Source organism: Budorcas taxicolor, chromosome 6 (assembly GCF_023091745.1).
Source record: "Budorcas taxicolor isolate Tak-1 chromosome 6, Takin1.1, whole genome shotgun sequence".
NCBI classification, from domain to species: Eukaryota; Metazoa; Chordata; class Mammalia; order Artiodactyla; family Bovidae; genus Budorcas; species Budorcas taxicolor.
The window spans coordinates 113,781,100-113,798,771 of NC_068915.1; the positions used below are offsets into that span (position 1 = coordinate 113,781,100).

General features: G+C 57.1%; 1 protein-coding gene across 1 annotated transcript in view; it reads left to right on the plus strand.

Moving 5' to 3' along the window:
* SORCS2 (sortilin related VPS10 domain containing receptor 2) overlaps window positions 1–17,672 on the plus strand; it is a 491,862-nt gene that overhangs the window by 456,221 nt on the left and 17,969 nt on the right. Inside the window, exons 12-18 of the mRNA XM_052641644.1 lie at window positions 362–438; window positions 3,700–3,791; window positions 4,789–4,896; window positions 8,277–8,397; window positions 9,217–9,350; window positions 10,104–10,232; window positions 13,068–13,239. Of these exons, the coding sequence (XP_052497604.1) occupies window positions 362–438; window positions 3,700–3,791; window positions 4,789–4,896; window positions 8,277–8,397; window positions 9,217–9,350; window positions 10,104–10,232; window positions 13,068–13,239 (833 nt within the window). The remainder of the gene's footprint in view (window positions 1–361; window positions 439–3,699; window positions 3,792–4,788; window positions 4,897–8,276; window positions 8,398–9,216; window positions 9,351–10,103; window positions 10,233–13,067; window positions 13,240–17,672) is intronic.

A 17,672-nucleotide genomic window follows, 5' to 3' on the forward strand; every position in this document is an offset into this window, starting at 1 on the left:
CGCTGCTCACCTGGCCCGCGTGGTCCCCAGCCATGCTTCTTGTTCCTGAACCCCGCTCCTCAGCCATGGGTCTCCTGAGGCCCCCACGCTCTGCCTGTACCTGGGCTCTGCCTGAGCTGCCTGAGGCCAGCTTTCTCTGGACAAAATTAACCCTTTACCATGCAGACCAGGGCCCGCAGTGGTGACGGCAGGCCTGTCGGCACCCAGGAGGGCAGAAGGCACACCCACTGTGGCTTTGGTGGCGTAGACCCAGGGCCCATCCCCCGCCAGCCCCGGCTCGGGGCCCTGGCTGTGCTCAGACCTCGGTCAGGGGAGAGAGGCCGGTCCTAAGAGCAGCTCCATCTCTTCTCTTCCGGACCAGGTAACCTGGGCTCCCAGCTGGTGGAATATAAAGAGGAAATGTACATCACGTCGGACTGCGGCCACACCTGGCGGCAGGTAAGGTGGCAGGGAGGGGCTCACCATGCTGGGGCCCCCAGAGATGTGTCTGTTCCCGCCCCCTCCCTCCCAGAGGAGCTCTGAGACACACTGCTGTTCCTGCCCCGGCCTGAGTGGCTGGACAACACTCCCTTTAGAAGTTAGGTCGCCATCGGGGAAAAGAGGACCCAGGCCCGGCTGGCCCCCACCTCCTGCTGTTCTTGCAGCAGCGACTGCTGGAGGATTTGCGGTCTGACGCATCTCCCCACGGTCAGGTTACCCTGAATGTCAACCCAAACGGAACAACCGCCAGGGATGGGGTGGAGGCGCTGTCCCGGCAGGAAGGCACATAGAGACTCCCCGAGAGCAGGACGTGGGGGCCGCAGGCCAGGCCCGGGGTCCTGCAGGGGCAGCTGCTGGGTGGATGGCAGAGACTTGGGAGAGAAAGGAGACATGGGGGAGGAGCAGGGTTGGGGGGGTGGCGGTGAGTGTGGTTCGGGGTGCCTCAGGCACATCCACGGGGTGATGATCTGATGTTCAGTGCGGCCTGAGAAAAGAGAAACAGGAAAATGACAAGAATCAGGAGACAGCAGTTGTGCAGGAAATGGGCCCCTGGGCTGGGGGGTCACACTGCGAGGGCCCATCAGCACTACCCCAACACGCGACTCAGAGTCTCAGACTGGAGGGGTGGGGGCTGCTGTCCGAAGGGCGTCCCGCGGAGCAGGGTGGCTGATGGTCCAACACTTGGGCAGTCTGGCCAGACCCAGGCGCTCCGCCCCAGGAGAGGCTCGGACCCCCTCTGCACTTGCTGTTTCTTTCTTTCTGAAAAAAAAAAAAAAAAAAGCCTCGTGGTCTGCCAACTTCATGGAGTGGCAATTTCTACCTTAAGCGCTTAAAAAATTGCACTAAATTTTCATCGGTGTCTCCCCTTCCTGAGGATGGAAGAAGCTTTATTTTCAGGTCGATTTTTGCACCTCTGAGCTCCCCACTTAACAGACTCCTCCCAGCTGCTGCTCTGGACAAAGACGTTAATCCTCAAAGTGCAGAGCTCACCTGCACCCTGGTTTAAAGTCCTGGCAGTTTTTTGTTAATAATATGCAAGAAACCAGGAATTTTGAAAAGGGCAAAAGAGATTTATTGTGTTATAATATTTCTGTTTCACTAAAACTAGTGAGATATGTCTAAAACTCTCTTAAAGGTCACTGCCTGTCCATTTATTACGGAAACCACCCCCACCCCCGGCCCCAGCTTATTAGATTTAATAGACCTGGTGAAACAGAGAGATGTATTTTGTAGAAACTGACTGTATGGTATTCACAGTGGCCACTGTTGGCAAGCTGTTTGCTTAGGCTTCAAACTTGGGAACTTGTCAGAATTAAGTGGGAGAATGTTGGTTTAGGCCTGAGCTGCAGTGATGGGAGGTGGGTACGAGGTAGGGGGCACAGGAGGGTGCAGGAGTGCCCGGGTGCCTGACAGAGTAGGGGGAGCCCATGTGTCAGAGGGGGGTAGTTTACTGGGGTGGGGGGGCAAGCAGGAGGCAGAGGTCAGGGTGGGACAAAGGCAGGAAGACCTGGAGAGCTCAGGCTGGCTTGTCAAGGATGCCATGAGATGTCTCTACCGCAAAACTCTGGGCATGTAAATTATAAATGACAGCGCATACGCTGCTAAAGGGGCATATTTTAAAAACAGGACTCCCCTGGAATGATCCCGAAATAGAAAACATTTAAGGAGCACCGTCTAGAGCTCAGGGTGTCAGGAAAGTGGGAAAGACGGGGAATGGGGCTAGGGGCCGCTGACTGTTCCAGGGGCAGAAGACCAGAGCACTGGATGTGCAAAGACCCTCGGGTTCCTTGTGGGTGTTTTGTTGTTCAGTTGCTAAGTCGTATCTGATTCTTTGAGACCCCCCATGGATTGAAGCATCCCAGGCTTCCCTGTCCCTCACCATCTCCCAGAATTTTCCCAAACTCGTCCACCAAGTCGGTGATGCCATCCAACCGTCTCATCCTCTGTCATCCCCTCCTCCTCTTGCCTTCAATCTTCCCCAGCATCAGGGTCTTTTCCGATGAGTCTGCTCTTCACATCGGGGCCAAAGTGAGTCTTCTCCAACACCACAGTTCAAAAGCATTAATTCTTCGGCGCTCAGCTTTCTTTACAGTTCAATCTCACATCCATACATGACCACTGGATAAACCATAGCTTTGACTAGATGGACCTCTGTTGGCATAGTGATGTTTCTGCTTTTTAATATGCTGTCTAGGTTGGGCATAGCTTTCCTTCCAAGGAGCAAGCGTCTTTTAATTTCATGGCTGCATGGGGTTGGAGTCGCCTGATTTCCAAGTCCCCAGCTAATGAGGGTGGAATCGCCTGTGGGGCTCCCATGGGGAGACTGGGAGGCACCTGTCTTCCCTGTGGGTAGACAGGGCAGATGCCCCCTGCTTGTCCTTGTGGGAGGCGGGTGTGAAGATGGGGAGTCTGACCACATGTGAGGGTTGTGAGCACATCTGGGGCTATGTCCTGCTGGCCACCAGAGGTATTTCCTCCTCTGAGAGCCCTATCCAGGTCTCTCGACACTTTGTCCCCGAAGGACTTGGTGGGGATTCACTCACTCACTCACTCACTCATTCATCTATCCCACACACACTTCCTGAGCCCTGGCACCTCCCGCCGTGAGCTGAGCCAGTACTGGGCCACAGAGAGGACTCAGAGGCAGACTGGGCCTTTGAGGAGCTCCCTGGCTGGAGAAGACAATGACAAGTTCATGCAGTAAGTCCTGGGACAGGGGGCCCAGAGACTCCCCACACCCACCCAGCGTGGCATCTGGGAGGGCTTCCTGAAGGAGGTGGCACATGGACCGAGTCAGTGTAAACAGAGGTTTGCTTTTACTAGTGGATGCTTACCCTAAAAGCTTTCCTAAATTCTACAGCTTCTTTCTCATCCTCACATTGCTGGCCTTTCGGCTGCCTGAGGTTTTCCTATAGGCAGAACCACTTGCGGTGTTTATTTGCATTTTGCTGTCTGGTCAGTGGTCTAGAAATTGCCATCAGCATCCATTCATGCCATTCGTCCCACACGTACTGAGTCTGGGTGGTTGGGGGAAGGAGGAGATGGCCTGGGAACACCAGGGGCCCTCTGACCAGCCCTGCCTCAGGGAGCTGGACTCTGCTGCAGCCCCCCAGCCAGCGTGTGGGCAGCTCTGTCCCTGGGAGAGCGACCCCCGACCCTGAAAGCCCCCAGGCGCTCCCCAGCCCCTGCCCTCAGAGCCCCGCCCGCGGTCTCCTGCAGGTGTTCGAGGAGGAGCATCACATCCTCTACCTGGACCACGGAGGCGTGATCGTGGCCATCAAGGACACCTCCATCCCCCTGAAGATCCTCAAGTAAGACCCTGGGCGCCCAGCGCTGAGTGTGGCAGGGGCCTGCCCTCTCCACCTGGGAACCCCTCGGAGCATTCCTCGGGATGGCCCCTGTGCAGGACCCCACGACGAAGGCACCAGACCCCGCCAAGGGGGTTAGTGCCAGGCTCTGCAGTGTCCACCCCCCACCCACCACCATCACCCTGCCTACCACCACCCCGCCCCCTCACCACCCACCACCACCACCACCCCCACCCCTGCTGCTGATAGCTGCTCCCTGCCAGGCGTGGGGAGACAAGGGGTGGGGAATGATGCCCCAACATGGTCGAGTGGGCCAGAGGGAGGCCTGGGGCTGTGAGGATGCCCCTACCCGCCCCTCCTCCTGAGAGAGCAGGGAAGGCTTCCCAGAGGAGGTGACTTTTTGGGATGGACCTGAGTTAGATAGGTGGAGGCCAGACAGGGAAGCCAGCTGCGTGTGCCCAGGCCAGAGTGGGTTTGGCATCAGCTTCAGACGTGTGAAGGGCTGTTGTGGGGACGTGAGGGCAGGCATGAACTGCGGACTTGGGAGGCAGAGCCCGGGGAGCTGTCAGGAAACCAGTATCACTTTAGTCTGAAAAAGATCTTTCTGCACGGCAAGCTGGCAACACTGATACGCCACACTGGGAGGCAGTACTCCCATAGGTGACCCGGCAGACCCTGGGCTGGGCCTGGGCACTGGGTAGGGCTGACCTGGATGTTTCTAAGACCTGGATAACCGCAGACCAGGGGATCTCCCTGAGCAGACGTGGGTGCCGCCTGGTGCTGGCAGGTGGCTGCCGTGACCTCCTACAGGAGTGTGAGGGCAGGGGTCCAGTCGCGCTGGGGACACCAGACTGGCCCTGGGGCTGGTCACTGCCCCTGCCGGTTCGCCCAGCTGCCTCAGCTCGACAGCTCTGGTCCCTGGGCGTGGGCAGGGCTGGGTCCGACAAGGCAGCTGGCCCTGGGCGCAGACTGTGTCCCCAGCTGCCCCTTCTCTTGGCAGGTTCAGCGTGGACGAGGGCCTCACCTGGAGCACGCACAACTTCACCAGCACCTCCGTGTTTGTGGATGGGCTGCTGAGCGAGCCAGGGGACGAGACGCTGGTCATGACGTGAGTGCCCACGGGAGGTGGGCAGGCAGGTCAGAGCCGAACCCCAGGCGGGCCGTGGCGGAGGGCACCCCCGGCCCTGCTGCTGTAGGCGGGTTCAGTACTGCCCCCCGCCTCCCTGCCCATCCTCCCCACTCTCATCCCCATCTTCACACCTGCCTCCTCGTCTCTGCCATCCTCTGCGTCCTCTCACCCTCTGCCACTGGGAGGTGGCCACTCTTCCCTAACCAGGGACATCTGTCATCTGCCCAGGATCACCAGGCTGGTGAGGGGTGGGACTGAGAGTCAAGGGTCAGCCCTGGATCACTGCCCATTTGGCCCTTTGAGATTGGGATACTGTCGATGGTGATGGTGATGATGGTGGTGATGGTGATGGTGAAGGATCAGGAAGACCAGCTGGAGGACTAGGCTGCCCACTTCAGTATTCTTGGGCTTCCCTGGTGGCTCAGCTGGTAAAGAATCCACCTGCAATGTGGGCAACCTGGGTTCTATCCCTGAGTTGGGAAGATGCCCAGGAGAAGGGAAAGGCTACCCACTCCAGTATTCTGGCCTGGAGAGTTCCATGGACGGTGTAGTCCATGGGGTCGCAAAGAGTCGGCCACGACTGGAGTGATTTTCACTTTCCGACTTTCAGAAGGTGGTTCCAATGGTAAAGAATCTGCCTGTGATGTGGGAGACCCCAGTCCGATCCCTGGGTCAGGAAGAGCCCCTGGAGAAGGGAATGAGTACCTACTCTCGGACACAACTGAGCGATTAACGTTTTCACTTTCACACACACATTAAAGGCACTGACTTCCTAAAACTCAGAGTTAGCCAGATGCCAGCCATTTCTCAAAGTATCAGCTGAACGTTTAGGCTTCATAAAAGGCAGGACTTCAGAGACACGGAGGGGATTAGTTAGATCAAGTGGACCCGCCTCTTTTCAGAGACTTCCCTGGTGGGGCCTGTGCAGCCCGCGCAGGAGTTTGTGCAGTGGTCACACTCCGGCCAGTGCGTGTTTCCCGGGCCGGGCATCAGAGCCCCAGAGCCACCAGCTGGGAGACCGAGCCCGCTCCCCATGGGCGATGGCTGAGCCATCCCGAGGGTTCCCTGGCCTCAGTGTCCTTGTCAGTAAGGAGGGAATATTAACAGCACGCACCCTGGGGTGGTGAGGAGGAGTGGATGGGGGGTGGGTGTTTGGCAGGGGCAGAGGACGCGCCAGCAGTCACTGCTGCAGTCACCTCCATCATAACTCGGCTTCCGGAAGAGCGGGAGACAGGCTCAGGCTGTGGAGGGCCTGGCGTGAGTGAGTGAAAGGCACTCAGTCCTGTCCAACTCTTTGCGACCCCATGGACTGTACAGTCCATGGAATTCTCCAGGCTGAAATACTGCAGTGAAGATGTCCCTTAAGGACATCCCTTCAATGAGCTAAGACCCTCATGCCCTATTTAAGTAACAACCCAGCTGGCTCTGCTTGGGAGAAGGGGATGCCATGGCAAAGACAGTCCCCATGTGGTGAGACTCCCAGGGAGGGGACTGTCCCCATCAGCACGGGAGTCGGGACAGCGGACCAGCGGGACACCTTCACGACCACCGTCACCACCCCCATCTGGGCCACCCATGACCTCTCTGTCAGGAGCCCCTCTGAGAGCTGCTGGACCAGGCGGAGGAGAAGTGGGCCATTTGGTCCATGCTGGGCCACGTCCACCAGCAGCAGGAGAGGCCCAGGCTGGGGTGACGGGGGTTCTGGCTCAGCCTCAGGCAGCAGAAAAGCAGGATGGATTATGGCAGCTCAACACGATTGGGTGAGAGGCTCAGGCTGGAAGGAGGACCACAGGGTGTCTTCAGACACCAGGGCTGCCTGTGGGCAGGCAGGAAGGAAGGCAGGAGCCAGTGGAGAGCGATCGGGCCTCTCAGAGCCGCGGACGAGGAGGTGGACCCCAGGGGGGGGCACCAGGCCAAGGCAGAGGGCGGCTGCCAGGACCAGAAGAGGCCCCTGTAGAGGCTCAGGGTCTCGCCTGTGAAATAAAGACCACAGTGTCTGCTTCTGGGGTGCTCGGGGCAATGGAGGTAATGTGCGTGCATGTGTGTCGGGGGGTGTATGTGTAACAGTGAGTGTGCGTGTGCACGTGTGTCTATAAACCTACAACCAAGCATCCTACACAAGCCATCGCTAAGCCACCGTGGGTCCCAAAAGGCCAGTGTCATTGTCCCCATTTTAAAGCCAAGGAAACTGAGGTGCAGAGAGGAATGGACATGCCAAAGGTCACAGACAAGTAAACAGGTGTCAGCCCAGGCTTGTCTGGCTCCGAGGTGTTCTTTGGAGCCAAAACTCTTCCAGTATCAGCCTCAGACATGCCAGCCATCATGTCCCCCAGAAAACATTCCAAGACCCTTCTCAACTACCCTCCTAGATTGGAGTTTGTGCCCTTTAGGCCATGACTGACTTCCCCAAGTATCCAGCTCCTATACGTGAGCCTGGAATGGGGACCAAGGCCAGAGTGAGTACATCACCTCCTCCATCCAGGCACTCAACCTCTGGTAATATGGCCGGGGTCCTATAGGGTGAACTGGAGAAGGACCAGAGAAGTGCAGGCTGGGCTCCTAGAGCCCAAGTGTGAGGTGCTGGGAGGAAACCCCTTAAGCAGCAGCCTTCTAGGCGAGCGAGGGGTCTGGGCGTCGCATGATGGGCACTCAGTACCTGACGGCTGTGGGCAAAGAAGTGGCACAAACATGCTGTGTGGCCTTAAGCAAGCTACTCAGCCTCTCTGTGCCTCGGTTTTCCTTTCTGTAAAGTGGGCTGTGGTGAGGATTTAGACCAAGCAGCATACACAGTGCTCCCAGCCCGCTCTGAGCCTGCAGGGGGTGACTCCCTGCCTCTCCATGGACTGTCCAGTCTGCCTGGGGGGGGAATTCTGTGGCCCAGCTATGCAGAGGGAGCTGGGTTTCTGCAGCACGAGCCCCCCACTCCCGGTATGGACAGGCCGACAGAGGCGGGGACGCAGGCGGGGAGAAGCCAGATAGCACAGAACGCAGACACCAGACCACGAGTCACCCTGCGAAACAGTTCTGCCAGGACCAGCCTGGCCACTGAGGGAGGGCCGGGCTCCTGACCCCACTGTGCCTGCGTCCTCGTCCGCGGGGCCCACCTGGGATGGCCCACGGCAGCGCCATCCACGAGCCGTAGATAACGGGCGATGGCGGTGGGAACGCTTGACGCTGATGCCCAAAGGCCTGCAGCCTGCCCGGCCCAGCGCGGGGTCCGTCCTGGGGCTGCCCAGCGGGGGCGGGGGAGCGGCCGCTGGCCCCACCGGGCAGGTGTGGGCGGAGGCCGGCAGGGGACTGGGGGCGCCTGGGGGGCGGGCTGGACTAAGGCGGCTTCCTGCCCCTGCTTCCCTCCCCAGCGTCTTCGGCCACATCAGCTTCCGCTCGGACTGGGAGCTGGTCAAGGTGGACTTCCGGCCCTGGTTCTCCAGGCGGTGCGGCGAGGGTGACTACGGCTCCTGGGACCTCACCGACCTGCAGGTGGGCCCGGCCCCGCGCGGCGCACCCTCTCTGCCCGCAGACCCCGTCCCGCCAGGCTGCCGGCCCTCCCCAATGCGGGTGCTCCTGCTGGGCTTGCTGGCCCTTCTGGGCAGCCTGGGCCAGGGTCTGCGGGTACACCCAGGGGCACAGGGGCACGGGCGTGACCCAGCCCGAAGCCAGCTGTGCTCGGGGTCCTGGATTTGTGGGATGGAGGGAAGGTAACATGGCATTGGGTAACACCAATAGTCTGGGACAGGCCCCACTCCATAATCTCAGACACACAAAACTTCCTACAGCAAAATGAGGAATATTCACACGGAGGGGACACGTGAGGAACAGAAATGGTCTTCCGCTGCAGTTCGGGTTGGATGCTCAGGATTTCAGAGTGGAGGAGCCCAGAATCGCTGGGGTCAGGGGGGTGCCCACAGCTGTACCTGCCATGGTGCCTGTTCACACCGGCGTGTCCTGCTCGGATTGTTGGCTGAGCACCTGCTGTGTGGCCCTTGAGGCCTGGAGGCCGTGGCTCATCCCAGCCTCACAGGGCCCATCTGAAACCCTCAGGCCTGAGGATTGCACGGGGCCTCTCTTCCGGGGCCTGAGACCCCCTCAGGGCCCAGCAGGGCCAGGTACACATCACTCAGCGAGTGCTGGGGGGTGGGACAGGGGCCGGGCTGCCCCGGGTCAGCGTCAGGCACACACAGCCCTGCCCCTGGGCCCTGGTTTCCTGCCCCAATGCCCGCCCAGGCCGGGGGAATAAGGAACAGGCCAGACCGGCAGTGGGAGCGCAGCGGGGCGGCCCCTCACCCCTGTCCCCCGCAGGGTGACCGCTGTGTCATGGGCCAGCAGAGGAGCTTCCGCAGGAGGAAGCCCGCGTCCTGGTGCGTCACGGGCCGCAGCTTCACGGCGGCGCTCACGGCCCGCGTGTGCCCCTGCCGGGCCTCGGACTTCCTCTGGTGAGGGTCCCACTCTGCCCTAGCCCTGGGGGTGGGTGGGGGGGCAGGGGGCGTGCTGCCTGAGTGACCCCACGGCCGCTGCCCCTGTGGGGAAGCTGAGAGCCACGCTCCAGCACAGCTCCCTTATTCTGGGCCCGATCACCCAGCCACCTGGTCTGGCCCACGTTCAAGAATCCGTGGGTGTCCTTTCCAAGCCGGCAGGGGCGGCCTGCTCCCAGGTGGGTGTGGACACGGAGGAAGACGGAGGGCAGCCTGGGGACCAGCCAGCAACCCCCTCCACCATCCAGAGACCTGGCTGGAAGCCCCCTGACCACCCCCCGCCCCGCTGCCCCACTCAAGGACTCCTGTGCTTGCCCACCACGAGGAGAATGTCTGAGTTCTGGAAGCTGGCTCCCTCCCCAGCCATCCTCGCCCTTCCTCGTCCTGCCATCCCCACCTGTGTCTAGCGGCTCTGGCGCTGAAGGGGCTGGCCCCCACCTGCAGTGCCCTTCCCCCCTTCCCCCGGTTATCTCTTGATCTTCCATTGAGAGTCCGCTTGCCTCCTCCAGGCAGCCCTCCAGGATGCCCAGGCTGGGTTCAGTGCTCAGCTGTAATGTCCCAAAATCCCCTTGGCATCCCTTCTCACCCTTCTCCCCTCTGGGACGGGGCCTATGGATCTACCTGTGTGTGTCCTTGGTGTGGGGCACCTACCCTGGGCTGGCTCGCACCCCTGCCACTGCCGATCTCCTGACCGCCATGTCTTCCTCCTCCCAGTGACTATGGATTTGAGCGCGCCCCCTCCTCGGAGTCTGATGCCAACAAGTGCTTTGCCAACTTCTGGTTTAACCCCCTGACACCCCCTGACGACTGTGTCCTGGGCCAGACCTATACCAGCAGTCTCGGGTGAGTCGCACAGGGCAGAACCATGGTGCCCCCTGCCTTTCCTGCCTGGTGCCCACGGCTCCTCGCGTGGAGTCAGGGAGAGAGAAATCAGGGCTGACCGCCCTCTGCACTGGGGCTCCTGCAAGTCAGCCAGACTCTGCCCCCGGCCAGGGCTCTCCATTCGGAGCCCAGATGGGCCAGCATCAGGGAGAAGAGACCCCCTGAACCTGCTCTGAACAGAGAGCAAGGAGGTCCCCGGCCTCGGCGCTCATACCCGCTCTACCCAGAGAAGGATCCCGCCTGCCTGGGCCCCCTGAGCCCCTGCAGTGCCAAAGCCCCTCCCCATCTGCCAACCCTGAGCAAGCCAGGCCTGAGCTGGGCCAGAGATATTCACACTCCCTTTAGGTCTCAGCTTGAATGGCACCTCCTTCAGGAAGCCTTCCCTGACTCACCCTGGGCCCCGAGCTTACTCTGTGAGAATAGAACATCCCCAGTTATTGTCACGCTCACCCAGTTGTCCCCTGGACTGGACTAAGCTTTCCGACACATGGTGTGTCCCTCGGTGTGTGGTGTGATGGACACACGCTGTGCATGAGGGGGAGGGAAGTGCTCCGCAGGTGTGACCTCCTTCCCCCTACAGAGGCTGAGCATGCCGTGTCTCAGGGATCAAACTATAACAGCGTTCTGTGTGTAACAGCTGGGAGCCCGCCACTCCACAGGTCCTAAGCAAGCTTCGTCTTAAAGGTCTCTGCGTCCCTGCGTCCCTGCGGGGAAGTTCTGAGCGGGAGTGAACTGCCTGTGGACTTACTAGGCAAGCCTGGTTGCTGCCCCTGGGGATGGGGCAGGACAGAGCCTGAACAAGCAAGAAGCAGGGCCAGAGACTGCACGCTCGGACCTCAGTGGCATAAATCCCATCATCCATCCAGCCAGTCATCCACTCACCTATCCATGTGTTCCTCATCCACCCACCATCCACCCACCCATCTGTCCATCATCCACCTATCCATCCATCCATCCATCCAATCATCTATCTGTGTATTCCCCATCCATCCATCCATCCATCATCCATCCACCCATCTGTCCATCATCCATCTATCCATACATCCATCTAACCATCCAATCATCTATCTGTGTATTCCCCATCCATCCATCCATCATCCATCCACCCATCTGTCCATCATCCATCTATCCATACATCCATCTAACCATCCAATCATCTATCTGTGTATTCCCCATCCATCCACCCACCCATCCATCATCCCTCTATCCATCCAATCATCCAATCACCCGTGTATTCCCCATCCATCCTTCATTCATCCATCCATCCACCATCCATCCATCCATCCATCATCCATCCACCCATCCATCATCTATCCATCCACCCATCCATCCATCATCATCCAATCATCTATCTGTGTATTCCTCATCCACCCATCTGTTCACCCATCCATCCATCATCCATCTATCCATCCCATCATCCATCTCTTTATTCTTCCACTCACTCGCCCACCATCTGTTCATCCTCCCATCCCTCCAACAATTCACCCATCATCCATCTATCATCCATCCCTCCCTCCATCAGGGAGCCACAGCAGCTGCTCCAGGGCTTGGCAAGCAGGGACTCTTGTCTGAAATGTCAGAGTCAGGACCCATATCAAAGGCAAAGGGTTTCATTTCACAGCATCTGCACACTCTGGATGCCAAGGGGCTGTGGGAGGGTAGTTCTTAGGGAGGGTATTTTCTTCCCAACTAACCACATGCATCTTTGCATGATAACAATTCAGCAACCCTTGCAGGGTTTTCCTAACGTCTCCTAAGAGTTTGTTGTTATTGTTTAGTCGCTGAATCATGTCTGACTTTTTGCAACACCAGGGACTGTAGCCTGCCAGACTCCTCTGTCCATGGGACTCTCCAGGCAAGAATACTGGTGTGGGTTGCCGTTTCCTCTTCCAGGGGATCTTCCGGATCCAGGGATTGAACCCATGTCTCCTGCATTGGCAGGTGGATTCTTTACCACTGAGCTACTAGGGAGGCCCTAAAAGTTTACTAGAGTGCACTGGGCTCTGGCAGCCAGCCCGTCTCCACCCTCATCTCACACCTGCCTCCTCCCACCACAGGGCCTTTGCACACACCGTTTCCACTGCCCAGGACACTCTTTACTCCCCTGCTCACCTTATGCTCTCAGTTGAAAGCCCCTTTCTTGGGGAGCAGATCCCCAGCTGCAGCCCCTTCCCCATACTGTCACGGTCGTGATGTTGCTTTGATGTGGGGTTGGTTTGGTGAGGGCTGCCTTCCCACTGGACAGTCCTCTCCGCAAGGGCAGGGGCTGTGAGGGATGACCTCAGCCCTCGTACCTGGCGCACAGCAGATGCTCAGTCAATTCGCGTTGCACGAATGAGCTGGTGAATCGGGTGTCGTCTGTCCCTAGTCCTTCAGTGTAAAGGAGGAGGCCTCCCGTGGGACTGTGCTTGCCCACAGCCACGTGGTGCGTCACCGGGAAGTCCCAGCCCCTCCGGGGCACTCTGGCTTCCCGGGACCACGTTTCCCAGCAAAGTCGCAGTATCCATTCTGACTTCTCCAGTCGTCCCCCAGCAACAACACCTCTCAGCATTGTGAGAACACGCTTGGATCAGTGAGGGCCGTGGTCCTACCATTAGAGCTCATTCCCTTCTCTGAGCCTCAGTTTCCCCAGCTCCAAAATGGGGTAGAAAGAGCAAACAGATGGAGTCTGGAAGAGGGAGGGGGTTGAAGCGTGGGGGTCACAAGCCAAGAGCCCTCGCACGCGACCGAAGCTGTCCCGCCGGGCGGCAGGCCCCGGCCCGTCCGGGCGGATGCTGACCCGCCTTCTGGCTGCAGGTACCGGAAGCTGGTGTCCAACGTGTGCGAGGGCGGCGTGGACCCGCGGCAGCGCCCGGCGCGGCTGCAGTGCCCGCTCCTGCCGCCGCGGGGCCTGCAGGTCAGCATCCGCGGCGAGGCGGTGGCCGTGCGGCCCGGGGAGGACGTCCTGTTCGTGGTGCGGCAGGAGCAGGTGAGGGGTCGCTTCGGCCGGGCAGACGGGGCGGTGGGCGGCGTCCTCTCCCCCTCGAAGTCCTGGAGTGCGGAGTCATCTGGACCAGCGTTTCCAAACTGCGGAAGGTAACAGTGCGCTGGAGACCGCTGCCCAGGTCCAGACCAGCACCGAAGCAATGAAATGGAAAACTCGGGAGGGAGTGGAGGGCAGGGGCAGCGGAGCAGCCAGCCGCCAGCTCAGGGCCAGCGAGAGGCAGCTTCAAACACGTCTGCCTGGATGTTGACCGCATGGTGATGTCAGATTCGTTCATTCCCGTGGGCGGCAAAAGAATGTTTTAAACCTCTCATTATACTGATCTAGCTAATTTGGAATCTTAAGAAAAACAGGCAGGTTTTAAAAAAATTATTACTTTATAATCTCATAGCCAATACAAATTCTGTGATAGGTGATAGGCAGATGTATCAGTTCAGTTCAGTTGCTTAGTCATGTCCAGCTCTTTGTGACACCATGGTCTGCAGCACGCCAGGCTTCCCTGTCCATCACCAACTCCCGGAGTCCACCCAAACCCGTGTCCATCGAGTCCGTGATGCCATCCAACCATCTCATCCTCTGTCATCCCTTTCTCCTCCTGCCATCAATCTTTCCCAGCATCAGGGTCTTTTCCAGTGAGTCAGTTCTTTGCATCAGGTGGCCAAAGTATTGGAACTTTAGCGTCAGCATCAGTCCTTCCAATGAATATTCAGGACTAATTTCCTTTAGGGTGGACTGGTTGGATCTTCTTGCAATCCAAGGGACTCTCAAGAGTCCTCCCCAACACCACAGTTGAAAATCATCATTCTTCAGCTTTCTTTATGGTCCGACTCTCACATCCATACATGACTATTGGAAAAACCATAGCTTTGACTAGACAAACCTTTGTCGGCAAAGTAATATCTCTGCTTTTTAATATGCTGTCTAGGTTGATCGTGGCTTCCCTTCCAAGAATCAAGCATCATTTAATTTCATGGCTGAAGTCACCATCTGCAGTGATTTTGGAACCCCCCAAGATAAAGTCTGTCACTGTTTCCATTGTTTCCCCATCTATTTGCCATGAAGTGATGGGACCGGATGCCATGATCTTCATTTGTTGAATATTGAGTTTTAAGCCAGCTTTTTCACTCTCCTCTTTCACTTTCATTAAGAGGCTCTTTAGTTCCTCTTCACTTTCTGCCCTAAGGGTGGTGTCATCTGCATATCTGAGTTTATTGAGATTTCTCCCAGAAATCTTGATTCTAGCCTGTGCTTCATCCAGCCCAGCATTTCACATGACATAGTTTGCATATGAGTTAAATAAGCAGGGTGACAATATACAGCCTTGACGTACTCCTTTCCCAAATTGGAACCAGTCTGTTGTTCCATGTCCAGTTTTATTGGTTACTTCTTGTCCCTCTTACAGATTTATCAGGAGACAGGTCAGGTGGTCTCATATTCCCATCTCTTTCAGGATTTTCCATAGTTTGTTGTGATCCACACAGTCAAGGCTTTAGCATAGTCAATGAAGCAGAAGTAGATGTTTTTCTGGAATTGTCTTGCTTTTTATATGATCCAACGGATGTTGGCAATTTGATCTCTGGTTCCCCTGCCTTTTCTAAATCCAGCTCGAACATCTGGAGGTTCACAGTTCACATACTGTTGAAGCCTGGCTTGGAGAATTTTGAGCATTACTTTGCTAGCGTGTGAGATGAGTGCAACTGTGTGGTAGTTTGAGAATTCTTTGGCATTGCCTTTCTTTGGGATTGGAATGAAAACTGACCTTTTCCAGTCCTGTGGCCACTGCTGAGTTTCCCAAATTTGCTGGCATATTGAGTACAGCACTTTCACAGCATCGTCTTCTAGGATGTGAAATAGCTCAGTTGGAATTCCATCACCTCCACTAGCTTTGTTCATAGTGATGCATAGATAGATAGATATAAATGATAAATAGATATAGATTGATGAAAAAAATCATTGATAGTTAATGGATGACATAGATACAAATATAGATGGACGGATATAGAAATATTTCATATATGTGTATATAGATACACACACATATATATATGGGGCTTCCCTGGTGGCTCAGATGATAAAGAATCTGCTTGCAGTGTGGCAGACCTGGGTTCGATCCCTGGGATGGGAAGATCCCCTGGAGAAAGGAATGGCAACCCACACCAGTATTCTTGCCTGGAGAATCCCACGGACAGAGGAGCTTAGTGGGCTACAGTCCATGGATTGCAAAGAGTTGGACATGACTTAGCAACTAACACACACACACACACACACACACACACACAAATTTCCTCCCTGTCTCCTAGTATTTCTTTCTTTTTTTAGTATAAGTGTTACTTTTTTTTCCTGATTTTAAGAACAGTATATACTCATTGTAGAACACTGGGGAAACACATCAAAAACATAAGGATATAAATGTCACCCAAAATCTTATTCTCTCAAGGTGATCACTGTTAATTTATTCCCTTCTAGTGTATTTAAACTAATATGCAGGTGCTTATTTTTCCGATTATAGATGTAACAAATGCTCGTTGTGGAAAATCCAAAAATAGAAACTAAAAACACTCACAAGCAGACAGGAATGCACAAAGGGGGTGCAGAGGCCCCTCTTCCCGCCCAGGGCCCCAGCCCCCGGCTCACGGCTCTCGAGCACTGGGGGCTTCAGTTAACAGACATGCTGGGCGAACCGAGCAAGGCTCCGTGCAGAAGACGTCCTTCCATGCCTGCCCAGGTGGGACCGGGGAACGCTGACGCGGTCTCTGATGCTGGAAAGCAGGGGCTCTGGTCCCATGTGAAGAACTGAATGCGCAGGTGCCCGCGTTCCCCTCCGTCCTCCCCCGCCCATGGGCTGCGCTCCCACCAGCCGGCTTTATAGCTGGGGAGGCCGAGGCTCGGACAGGGGCAGCCACCCACGCGGGGCCATGCAGAGCTGGCGTTGGGTCCAGGCCTGGGGGCTCCATGAGGACACCTCCTGGTTTGCAGGCCCCAGACCTGAGCCAAGGGTGCATCAGCCTGCTGGCCCCGTGATGACTGAGCCTGGTCCTGAGAGTCACACTCCAGCCTCGGGCCACCCTGGGGCAGTGTGTGTGTGTGCGGGGGTGGGGGGGAGGCTCGTTCACTGCAGAGGAGGGTGCAGCCCCTTGCCCAGCCTCGGGCCACCCTGGGGTGGCGTGTGTGTGTGCAGGGTCGGTGGGGAGGCTCATTCCCTGCAGAGGAGGGTGCAGCCCCCTGCCCAGCCTCGGGCCACCCGGACCTCGGAGGGGACCCAGCTGCCACCCGGAGCTCCAGGACTGACTTGCAGGAAACAGGGCCACCTGCTGCCCTCTAGAGCCCGGAATCCCAGCAGCTCGCCACTGCTGGGACGCTCCATCCGACCCAGGGCAGGACTGCAGGCTGGGACCCTCGCCTGCAGGGGCAGAGGCGAGGGAGCAGCAGAAAGATGCTCTTGGAAGAGAGTCCTTTGCCCTCCACTGTCCGGAAGAGGCCACTGGCCCCCGCGTTGAAGCCTTGGGAAGGAGTGGGTGCAAGGTTGGAGCGGGTACACGCACTGGTGTACCCACCTGTTCTCTCTCTCACACATACACGCACACACAGACACGGACACTTACACATTTTCACACGTGACTATGCACTCGCATTCGTACACAACCACAGATACACGCATCCAGTCCAGGTGTGGAAACAGCCCTGGATTTAGGGGAATCCAAGTTCCATGAAGATCTCAGAACTGAACATAAGATCTGAAGGGGAACCCAGAAACAGACCCACACAGACGGCCCAGGCGCAAAAGCATTTCAGCGAAGGAAGGACGGGCGTCAACGAACGAGGATATGGTGAAAGCGAACCTCATGCCTGATGCAGAGTCGACTCAAAGTGGATCACAGCCTTAAATGGAAACCTGTGAAGCTTGTAGAAACAACACAGGGGAAAATACTGTGCTCTAGGGCTAGACAGAGTTCTCAGCATTGACACCATAGCACCATCCATGAAGGAAGTGTGATAAACTGGACTTCATCAGAATGCGACACGCGTCATCTGTGACAGAGCCTGAGAAGGTGAAAAGACGGCCACAGAGAAAATAATTACAAACCGTATCCAACAAGGACTAGTACCCGGAATATATAACCATTTCTCAGAACCCAACCATAGGAGGACAAGCAAGCCAATTAGAAGGTGAGCAGAAGGCACGGAGAAACGTGTCACTGAAGAGAAAGGCAAATACGCACAGGGAACCACGTTCAGCATCACTAGCCATCAGGAAATGCAGCGAAAAGGGGGGCCCTGCGCGCCTATGGGAATCACTAGCCATCAGGAAATGCAGCGAAAAGGGGGGCCCCGCGCGCCTACAGGAATCACTAGCCATCAGGAAATGCAGCGAAAAGGGGGGCCCCGCACGCCTACAGGAATCACTAGCCATCAGGAAA